Source organism: Sarcophilus harrisii, chromosome 4, assembly GCF_902635505.1.
Source record: "Sarcophilus harrisii chromosome 4, mSarHar1.11, whole genome shotgun sequence".
NCBI lineage: Eukaryota > Metazoa > Chordata > Mammalia > Dasyuromorphia > Dasyuridae > Sarcophilus > Sarcophilus harrisii.
Window position 1 is genome coordinate 420,526,628 of NC_045429.1, and position 12,230 is coordinate 420,538,857.

General features: G+C 34.0%; 1 protein-coding gene across 1 annotated transcript in view; it reads left to right on the top strand.

Moving 5' to 3' along the window:
- The window catches only part of MAN1A2 (mannosidase alpha class 1A member 2), a 196,494-nt gene that overhangs the window by 59,091 nt on the left and 125,173 nt on the right, over window positions 1–12,230 (top strand). The window contains exon 3 of the mRNA XM_031967376.1: window positions 11,092–11,188. Within this exon, the coding sequence (XP_031823236.1) occupies window positions 11,092–11,188 (97 nt within the window). The remainder of the gene's footprint in view (window positions 1–11,091; window positions 11,189–12,230) is intronic.

The following is a 12,230-nucleotide window of genomic DNA, read 5'->3' on the forward strand; positions in this document are numbered from 1 at the left end:
CTGTAATGTTTAATTACTGACCATATCTAAAACCGTTTTCTTGTCATTCATTTATCCAGGTATGTATTGAATATTTAATAACATATGACTTTCAAGATACTGTAAAAAGTGATTGAAACTTGCTATCTAAATAATTATAATCTAAAAAGATTTTATTTACCAAATTTCTGTTATTTCTTTTTGCTGTGGTGGTGACCCTGCTTTCTTATACACAGTTGAACACAAGCTTTAGCAACTCCTCTATCAATGTGGAAAGACTTGGAGTATGAACTTGTGTTTTCTGAGGACCAGCTTAATTAAATTCAGATAAACTTGTATCCACTTTGGATGTAAGATGATATAATTGTTCATAATTACTCTGAAAGAAGATCTACTAAGTTATAGAGAGGCTGAAGTCTTGTAGTGGTGAAAAGAGTACTTACTAACATTGATATTATCATGGATCCTACACACACAAGCATACATGCACCATGCTCACAGCCACCCACCAACATACCTACCCATATTTTTTACTGATTAAGTTAGTAAGCATTTATGAAGCTTATTTTCCCCAATTTTTAATAATTAATTCAATTTAATCAATTAGATAACTCAATTATTTTATTTAGTATTTTATTAAATTATAAATTTTAAATAAATACAATTAAATAATAAAAATAATAAGTTAAATTAATTTAATAATTTTTCCCAATTATTACATTGGGATACAGACTTTTGTTTTTCTATTTCCTCATATAGGATTTGGCCTCTTTAGGTCAGTCAACCAGTATCTACAGGCCAAAATTGATGGATGAGATTGTCCAAATCTTCCAGGAATATGCTTCTAGTCTTGCGCTGAACCCCATCCAACTAGAATACATTTACTTCTCTTGAGAGTACAAACAAAATTTAATCTTGGTGAATTTCTGACCCAAATCATTAAACCAGTGTTCTGGTACTCTTTCATTGGAGTTTGGGGTAACCCTGCTCATGAAGGAGAAGACCAACCAGAATTGTCTTGATGGAGATGGATTCCCTTGTCCTGATTGCTGCAAGTGGCTGAGTTTCATAATTAAGTTGTATTCTCAGCAGGAGGAGCTGACTTGGTCTACCTTCTCATTTAAATGTCTAGGTGCTCATTAATTATAAACCAATCAGGATTGATTTTCACCTATAAGGATCACCTGCTTTTCTAAAAGTATATTAAATCATTCAGTATCTCTGTTAGGGAATTTTGGTTACTGAGAGAAAACCTGACCATCAGTTTGATTGTTAGTCAGCCTCAGAAATTTTATTTTTGATGTTTTTCATGTGTAAAACAGATTTTTAGTTGGAAAAGAGTATTTTCATAGGTGAATAATTTCTTAATATTACTTTGAAATTAGGTGACTGACCCCAAGGACCACATTTTGAGAACTTCTGATCTAGAGAATGCTCTTACCCATTCAGTCAGAAAAGTGCTGTTTTCCTATTCTTTTTCTTTCTCCCTATATTTTGTGCATCAGAGCCCTATTAGTTGGTCTTCTGTCCTTTTTAAGACTAGAGACTTTGTCTTAAGTGTATGGAACACCCACAGGATTAGAGTTGAACAGTTTCCTTTAGTCTTCGTTTTCATCCACTCACTTAAAATTGAGCAATTTATCCCTTTAGTTGTTATATTTTTTTCATTAGAGTTAAAAAATACAATAAAACAAGTCCAAGGTCTTTAAATCTTCCATATTCAGAGTTGTGCTGTACTTCTGTATTCACCATCTCAAAAACATATCCTAAATGTGGCCCAGTCTGATCTCGTTCCTACCCTTGGTGTGTGATGGACTATTACCTTCTTTCCTAATTACCTCCTAATTATTTCCTAATTACTTTGTATTTATTTAGTAGGTACTTGTATTTAGATATATTTTCTCCCCCTATGGAATGGCACCTTGACACAGATTGTGTCTTTATTTCTTTAGTGTCTGGCCTATATTCTGTGATATAGTGGTTACTTAACAAAGTGCTGGTTTGTTTAATTGGCAGCTACCTGTTCTTGCTTCAATCTTCTATACTTGTCATGTAAAATTGTTAAATTGGTTTAAAAGTGTGTGAATTAATCATCCCCTGAATTTCTACATTGGCCTCTTTAGATACTTTCCTGCTTTCCTTTTCATTGAAATTGTTTAGCTTTGTCATTATAACTTCAGGAGCATGTTTTTGTGAGTTTCCTATCCTTCCGGGGATAACTTTCCTATGGTAAATGCTTAACTCATTTTCTTAATTAAATATATAGCTCAATGATGCAGTAGATTCAGGAAGACCTGACCCAGCCAGTCAGTAAGCATCTACTATGTATCAAGCATTGTGTTGTATGCTAGAGTTATAAAGATAAGAATGAACACTATCATCAAAGAATTTACCGTCTCATCATTATACACTTCAACAGTGATACTGTATGAGGATGTATTCTGATGGAAGTGGATTTCTTCGACAAAGAAAAGATCTAACTCAGTTTCAATTGATCAGTGATGGACAGAAGCAGCTACACCCAAAGAAAGAACAGTGGGAAATGAATGTAAAGTGCTTGTATTTTTGTTTTTCTTCCCAGGTTATTTTTACCTTCTGAATCCAATTCTTCCTGTGCAACAAGAGAACTGTTTGGTTCTGCACACATATATTATATCTAGGATATATTGTGACATATTTAACATATATAGGACTGCTTGCCATCTAGGGGAGGGGGTGGAGGGAGGGAGGGGAAAAGTCGGAACAGAAGTGAGTGCAAGGGATAATGTTGTAAAAAACTACCCAGGCATGGGTTCTGTCAATAAAAAGTTATAATTATAAAAAAAAAAAAAAAAAAAAGAATTTACCCTCTCTTGGGAGAAACATCACATACTTGAAGTCAAGACCCACCTAAAAATGCCAACTCTGTTACTTACAGCCTTTGGGATGCTGGGTAAAATAATTACTTATGTGAATTCCAATTTCTTTTTCCATAAATCTCTACAGAAGATTCCCAAACATCTCTTCTAGCTCTAAATCCTGTGATGTTATTAATTCTACACAGATCAAAGCTTAATTTGTGTATTATCTACTATTCTTTGCATACAGTCTTCTGTGTGTTTTTTGTCCTATTTTAAGAGACTTATTCATTTATTCAGTCTGTGGAGAATAAAAGTTAGAATGGTAATTTGAGGGCAAAAAGTGGTAGCCTGGGAGTTAAAAAGGCCCTAGTTGTTGCCAGTTATTAGGCTATTAGAAAAGCTGTATGATCTTAGATTAATCATTTATCTGTGTAGGTTTTGGTTTCCTCATTTCTAAGCTGAAGAATTTGGACAAAGTGATGCAAAGTCTGTCTTCTTTTAGTATTGATATCCTGGAGCTATTGGATGAACGAACTCTGTATTATATAACTTCCTGCCAAGTCCCAAAGTTTTTGATTCTGAATTAGCTAGCAACATTGTTTGTTGATATTTTGTCATAATTTCCAGCAAAATTCGTTGACAAATTTGTTTTTGTGAATTTCTTTGCTAGGTATATAAGTTTTGAAGGAGTGTTCACACAGCTACTATGTAGTTGATAGACAATTTTTTAAATTGATGATTTGGATGAAGACTTTGAAGTCATGCCCCTCAGATTTGGAGCTAAAATGAAGCCAAGAGGGATTTCTCAATATGTTAATGACAGAATTGAACTCTTAAGAAGTCATTATAGGCTTGAATAATGAATTTTTAAAAATGAAATGTAAAAGGTCTAGGGGTTTAAATCGTTTATTTGGTAATGAATTTTGGGTATTTTAAAAGAACCAAAACAAAAATCCATGCAATATTGAGGTGATGTTTGTAGTTGTTATGGAGTATTGTGCTTACGTCATTTTTTTTTTTTTTTTTTAGGGGGCATGTTAATGAGCTTGAGAATGGTTAGAGAAAAGTAATCGAGACAGTAAGGGAGTTTTTTTGAACAAAATGTAATAATTTAGCTTGTGAAGGGGAGACCTAGGGAAAAAATGTTTTTTGTTTTCCAGTGTTTAAGTTTGTTATAAGGAAATAGGTTTAGTCATACTGTTTGGCTTCAGATGACATAGTGGGGATAAATGGATCAAAGTCAAAGGGAAACAGATTATGTATGGCACAGCTTAAATAAGGGGATGCTTCCCAAGAATCCTGAAATGGAAAGGGTTAACATTTCATGTCACTAACCTTTTATTTTAGAAATATATTCATTTTCATTCATTCTGTATTTTTCTCTTTCCTTCCCTCTCTCTTCCCTCCCTCCTTTGTGTCTTTCTTCTAGTCCCCTACCACCTTGCTTTTTTCTAATCTGCCCAGAGACAAAAAATACTAGCCAGTGACATTCAAGATAATCAAAACATCTGTGGCTTTGGACTGTAGTACAATTTGTTATTTCAAAGTTTCAAATTATAAAGCTTGAAGCCATATTCTTTTTTTTTTTTTTTTTTACTTTCAGATCAAAGCATACATTATTATTTTATTTTTTATTAAAGCTTTTTATTTACAAAACATATGCATGGGTAATTTTTCAACATCAATCCTTGAAAAACATTTTGTTTCAAATTTTCTCCTCCTTCCTCTCACCCCCTCCCTTAGCTGGCAGGTAGTCCAATACATGGTAAATCCAATATATGTATACATAGTTATAAAGTTATCTTGCTGCACAAGAAAAATCAGATCAAAAAGGAAGAAAAAAAACCTGAGAAAGAAAACAAAATGCAAGCAAACAACAACAGAGAGAGAATGCTATGTTGTGGTCCACACTCAGTTCCCACAGTTCTCTCTCTGGGTGTAGATGATCTCTTCATCACTGAATTGGAACTGTTTGAATCATCTCATTGTTGAAGAGAACCATGTCCATCAGAACTGATCATTGTATAGTCTTGTTGCCATAATAATCTCCTGGTTCTGCTCATTTCACTTAGCATCAGTTCATATAAGTCTCTCCAAGCCTCTCTGAAATCATTCTGCTGGTCATTTCTTACAGAGCAATAATATTCCATAACATTCATGTACTACAATTTATTCAGCCATTATCCAATTGATGGGCATCCATTTAGTTTCAAGTTTCTTGCCACTACATAAAGGGCTGATATTGAAGCCATATTCTTATATGAGAAGTCTTCACTCAGTTTATTCCATTCAGAGAAAATAGTACTATGGAAACCTAGAGGGAAGAATAGATCAAGGAAAAGAGGGCATGTGGTATTGTTCAAGGGTGTAGAGATATCAAAAGATGAGGTTTAAAAAAGACAAGATTATTGTCAAAATCTTAAATCTGTGAAGAAGCTACCTCGATATTTATGTAAAACTAAAATTTAGTCAGATTTTTTTGGGGGGTGCCAAATGTTATGTAGGATGATTTGACAGTTGTTTATATCAGAGTGGGAATAATTTCTCATTTCATATACCAGAATATAAAAAAGTGGATTTATCATATTTGATTAAGTTAGTAATAGTCTTAAGGGTAAAATTCAATATAGGCTAAGTGGGTTACATTAATTATATTAATCAAGACTTATTTTACAAGATCAGCAAAAACCAATGAAATGTCAGGTAAGACTGAAAAATTTAAACAGAACTTTTATTAGGGTGAGTTTATAGAACTTAATAATGTTTTTCATTTGAATAATTCTAGTATCATAGGGACTACAGACGAGATAGTTCATGTGTATGTCACCTAAGCATTCTCATTTCTTCAGCCAATTTTCATATAGTGTGGGCTTAAGACCCTTCAACCTTTCTAATCACTCTCCAGCTTTTTGGTGTCCTTCCTAAAATTTGGTGCTCTGAATCAATCAATTGAGAGACATTTATTAAGCAGTTTCCAAGAGCCAGGCTCTGTGCCAGGCTTTAGGGAGAAAGGAATACAAAATTGCAGATATGATTTGACAAGGACAAGTGCAGAATGATCATTCCTTTAATTCTCTTAAAAGAAGTTCCTTTTTGAATGCAGCCTAGGTTGTATTAATGTTTTGAGCTACTAAATCACTGTTAATTCATATTGAACTGTCCTCTAAATATAAAGAACTTTTTCGTATAAACTGTTGGCTAACTCTGATCCTCTTACCTCTGGCTTCCCTCCCTCCCCTTCTTCCCCCAGCCATTTTGTATCTGTGAAGTCAAGTTTAAGATTTAGCATTCATTTCTCTTTCATTATTTCATGTTAATTCAGCCCTGAATTTGTGTCAGTCATCTTTTTTGTTGTCAGTTCTACAAGACATTCACCTGTTTATAGGTCCTATAAGTGATGAAGAAGTAGTATTTTTATGTTTATCTTTACAGAATGTTTTATTATTTGATTTGGCCTGTTGCTTTATCCTTGGATCTCGACAATCATCCAACTTCTTAGCCATCCTTCTAGCTTTGTGTCAGCTGCAAATTTTATAAATATGCTATCTATATTTTTATTCACATTCTTTATTCAATAGTTAAGGGCCAAGGACAGATCCCTAGAGTATTTTTGCTGAAATACTATATAGGCATACTGAATCAGTGGTATTTATTTTATAGTCTATAAATCTTGTAAGTGTAAAAATAAAAAAAATGAGGTTGACTTGACATGACTATTTTTTAAAATTGTATTAAGTTTATTTATTTTTAATGCACACTGCTTCATGAATCATGTTGGGAGAGAAAAATCAGAGCAAAACGGAAAAACCATAGGAAAGATTAAAAAAAGAAAAAAGAAGTGAACCTAGTATGTATTGATTTACATTCAGTCTCCCTAGATCTTTTTCTGGATGCAGATGGCATTTTCTGTCCAAAGTCTGTTGGGATTGTTTCAGACCACTGAGCTGCTACAAAGAACTAAAAGGCTTTCATAGTTGATCATCACACACTCTTGTTCTATTATGTACAGTGTATTCCTAGTTCTACTTGTTTCACTCAGCATCATTGACATGACTTTTTGATGTAGCTGTGTTGGGCCATTAAATAATGTTTTCTATTTATAGTGCTTATAATAAGGATATATGTGTGTATATATATATCTTTAGTCATACTTTACACAATTTTACCAGGAATTGTTTAGAAAAAGCTCTTTTTTTTTTTTTTTATAATTTTTATATCACTGCCTCCCTATTTTTCTTTTTGAATGGGATAAACTTTTCATAAGAATGTGGCTTTGACCTATACCCTAATTATAACTTAGCATTGCAATAACAACTTGTGCTTTGGCCAAAAGGTACAGGTGTTTGTTTATCTTATGTAAACATACATTTCCCTCCTGTTCCCCCTGCCCTTTTCTCCACAAGTCCTCCATTAAGTTTCTAATATAGTAGAGTGTATCACTGGCTAGCATTCTTCATCTCTGAGTAGATTTTTCATTTCTGGATAGATTGAATGTAAGCCTGGACTCCCTGGCCAATGGCAGAAGAGGTCAGAAGGGGATGGGCTTTCCATGTTAGGGTCTATATAATCCTGTGTTTTGCAGCTTGTGCTTTGCACTCCTCCACTGATTGCACCTTGTCTTTTGAGAGTTTCTCTTTCTCAAGAGTCTCTGATTTTAATTTGGGTAAGAGTCACTGCCCCGCTTATTTTTTGGGAGGCATTTGGGGTTACATGATTCGCAATTAAGTGTCTGAGACCAGATCTGAACTCAGGAAGATGAGTCATCCTGATTTCCAGCCCAGCACTCTTATCACTGCCCCCATCTAGCTGCCTGAATTCTATTAACAGGAACATGTATATAGCACTTTAAGGCTTGCAAAGCACTTTACATGTTTGATACAATGTAAGGGACAATTATTATCTCCATGTCCATCCATGAGCAGATTGTGACTTTGGGGCCTTGTGACTGATCTCAGTCACATGGCTCTAAGTGCTGTGGCAGAATTTGCACTTGATTTGACTTGAATGCTGGCATTCTGTGTGCCATGCCCTTAAGCTACTCCATTCTGATTGGGCACACTGAACTTTGGAACCAGCTCATCTCAGCTAGTCCCTAACTGCAAGGCAGTCTTTGACTGCCTACCCAGGCAGTTCTTATAAACTTTCTCACTTAAAGTCTTTTCTACTTCTCTCTGCCCAGCCACTTAGCAGATAATCTTCACAAATGTGCTTGAGAAAATAGAGGCCATTCGTTTCAAATTTCTTCTGAAAAATAAGCTCCTTTTATTACATACCCAAATTTCTCTACATTATTCCCTCATTTTCTTCTTATTCCAGGAGGATATATATTGAAGATGGTCCCTTCTCTTGGCTACCTCTACATCAGTTCTCCCCCTCTCCCCCTTTTAAACTAGATTGCCGTTGTAATCATTTTCTTTTTCTCAGATTTTCATTTATTCCTTCAATGTTGAGAGAAGTAGGTAAAACTTGAAGAGAGAAAGTTTACAAGAACTGCCTGTGTAGGAAGCAGGATGGAGACACTTATCATGTTACCCCAAATGCCTCCCCAAAAATGAGTGGGGCAGTGACCCCTTTTCCAAATTAAAATCAGAAGATTCTTGAGAAAGAGCAACTCTCAACAAACAAGGTGTAATTAGTAGAGGAGTGCAAAGCACAAGCTGTAAAACACAGGATTGATTTTTTTCCCTAGCCCTAAAAATGCCTCCCAATCTCATCCGTCCTTAAAAAACAATCAAACAAACAAATAAAAAAAAAAACCCAAAACCTCATAGTAACCCAAACATTTTCTTAAGCATAAGCAAATTTTTCCTCACATAATCACACTCTTTGTTCTTCTTGCCTCCACTTCATGCCCTCTCTTTACAGGTTGGCTTCTTACCTCCTCCCTCAAAAGGGATCCCATAACTGTCAAATTTGATGTTTACTTTTTCTGAAGTACTGTGGTTCTCAGTGACTTTACAGCATTTGACACTGATTATGATGCTTTCCTTTTGGATATTCTCTTGGTACCTGTCTTAATCGCTTCCTACACCTTCATTTAGACCAAATTGATATTCTTAAAGTACAGGCCTAACTTTGTTAATCATATATCCTTTGTTCAGAAAATTGACCTTCTTGTTCTTGGATCAAAATTCCGTGTAGGATTATTAAGTCCTTGACTACATGGCTCCAACCTCTTTCCAGGCTTATTACACATTCTCTGTTTTACACACTAAAGTTTGTCCAGATTGGCTATGAGAGATTTAGTATTCTGATCAAAAATAATCTGGCAGTTCTGAAGTACTCATGCTGAAAGAGACTATCCATTTTTATAAAGAAAAAACTAATGATCTGTATGTGCAGAATTTTTCCATTTTCTTTCTTTTTGTATCCTTCTAGACCGCACCCTGGCAACATTGGTAATGGAAATATGTTTTTATGACCATGTGTGTAATTGATAATATTGCTTGCCTTCTCAGTAGATGGGGCGAAGCCAGAAGGAGGAAGAGAATTTAAATTTCAAAATTTTAAAAAATGATTGTCAAAAATAAGTAAATAATAAAAATGCTAGTCTTCGTTTGAAGTGATGATTACCTGCCCTTCCTTTTGTCTTTAATATTTTTTAGAATCTAATTTTGTTAATTTCTTGTATATCCATCTTGTCTTTTGGGTAATATCCTCATTTCTTCCTCATTGTTTAGACACAAAATTTTAAATTCCAAGGAGCAATAAATTTTTAAGGGTTTCTGTACTGCTCTTTTAAAATCATAAAATGCCACTTGCCTTTTTTCAAAGTTTTTGATATCCAATTTGAAATATTGAAATTTTCAGGTATGCAGTTTTCTTTCTGTCTTTGATGTATATTTTAAGACATAGTGTTCATTTTATCTCGTTTCTTTTTATTTTTATTGTAGCTACTTATTTTTAGTTACAATGAGTTATAGAATAATAGCTTTGCTGATTCCTTTTCCTCTTTATAGAGTGAAATTAGAAGGCAAGTCAAGAATTTATTTATTGCTCTGCTACTTTTGTAAGAGAGAGGACTCCTCAACAGAAATTGGATAATTGAAGTTTCCAATCTATATTGTGCCTCTGTGTCAGTATTATATTGTGCCTCTGTGTCAGGTTTTGTGTGATTCATTTGTATTTCTCCCTTTACAGACAAGAATGTGTCACACAGGATAAGAAGTTAATGAATGGTTTGTGGTCTGCTTGTTGGGTGGGAGTACTAATACAATGAGATTATTGAGCTATAGAATATTGAAGTTCAAAAAGAAATATCTTGCAAACAATTGGGAATAGAGGCCTGGATCTTTGTAGACATATTAGGAATGGAGATAAAATTTTAGGGGTCATCTGTATGAAGTTCATAGTGGTAAGAGTAGAAGTGGATAAGATGGCCAGCTCAACTTCATAAATATTTACATATTCTTTGGAGAACTCTATAATAGTAAGCCTTGGAAGATATACAAAGTTTAGAAAAGAGAAGGTTATAATTCTCTTAGAACTCAGTTCAATGAAAGAAAAAGACACAAGAACAGATGCTGCAATATACAATATTATGGGAAGCATGCTTGTTGCTGGGGGAAAAGAATTAAGAAAGAGTTCACAGAATCTGTGGAATTTGAGTTCAACTTTAATGGTTGGATAGGAGTTAATTGAGTAGACAAAATGAAGGAGGGAGGAGGATACTCCAGGAAGCCATGTGTGTAGAAGCTTGAAGGTGAGAAAGGATAAGTCATTTTGGGAGTCACAGAATAGTCTTTTTTGACTGCAGCATAGAATTCATGTAGTAAAACAGTATGAAATAAAACTGCAGAAATAGGAGAGTGAATCTGGAGATAGGAAAATAAATCCATACAAAATACGGGACAAATAATTTTCAGTGCCTGCTTTCTTTATGGTAGGTTAATACCATCATTTTCATATAGAAAAAATAACATCATATAACTAAGTTTATAAGGATGAATTTATAATAGTATTATATAGTTTGGATATTGAAATGTGTAGCCTGAGTGATGTGATAAGTGAAACTATAGTTTGATGGTATATTCTTTAATCGGCATACTTTGAAAATGGATTGTGTAGTATTCTGTGTATTCTTTTCAATGATGAACAATTTTGGCTCAAGGGAGTTTTGTTTTAATATCATACTTCTAACTATTAACATTGTGATAGAATAAAAAGGAAATTGGAAATAAAAGTTAAGGAGATTAATCCTTGGTTACAAACTTTTTAGAGAAAATATGCTGTGGATATCTAGAGTGATATATTACAAATTTTGTCTCTTCAGATGATGAAACATGCCTGGAGCAATTATAGGAAATATGGCTGGGGACACAATGAACTCAAACCCATTGCTATGAAAGGACATTCCACTAATATATTTGGTAAGTTGATTTTATCAAATTGCATTATTTCAGTTTTTAACCCAGATCCTTAAAAATTAAAGTTGTCTTAGCTATATTGTACTTGAAACATTCGATTTTTCTCTCAGTTTTCAATAAGTCAGAATTACTGTACTCATTTTTATGAGCAGTCCTTATAGTTATGTGCATATTGTACAATTACATAAGTAAATACTTATTTTAAATAAATGTCTTGTGAAAGGGACATTATTTGTTGATTTATTATTGCTAACATTTCTGTTTCATTTTTCTCTTGTAGTAGAAAGCAACACAAGAGATTGATATAGTTTTGTCTTATACTTAAATGTTGTGATAAGTCCAGGAAGCCTTTGAATAGTTATTTGTCTTTTCTATTCTGGACAGAACTCTTGATGTGGGAAATGTTGAGTTGATAATTGAGTCGATTTTAGGGCTTTTAAGAAGTTTCTCCTCTTGTTATCTTTGAAGGGAAAATGAGGTCAGGATAAATTTGCCTCTATATCTGTAGCACTTAATAAAGTTGAGTATAATGTCACAAAATGAAATTCAGTTGCTTCTATCCATGTAGAGTCTGCCCTTTCTTCCTTGACTTTATACAGAATCTGAAGGGAGTAAACTGATCCCTTCAGGTGTTGTCTAGGAGTTTAGAGATCCTGTACTAACTTGTGGGCTGTTGGAGCCAGAAGGACTGAGTTCTAAACTTGGCTCTGATGATGACTTAGAGATGTGACTTTTGTCAGTTTGATTAATATAACCTCCTTGTAGCAGTAACTTTCATACCCCAAAGGTATGTTTTGAGGAACAGATGGAATCATGCATGTGAAAGCACTATGTGAAATGTAGAAACCTTTATTCCTCTTTGCACTCAGTTATAATTAGAATACTTAGATCCCTTGAGCACTGGCCACTCAGAACCAGTCCTTGGAGTTTTCTTTAGAGATGCTTTGAAGCTCTTGTAAAATCTGGAACTATGCCCGTTAAATACAGCTTTTCCTTAAAGAAATATTATGTGATGAGGAAGTTTAAACATTCTCTTCTTTAATCA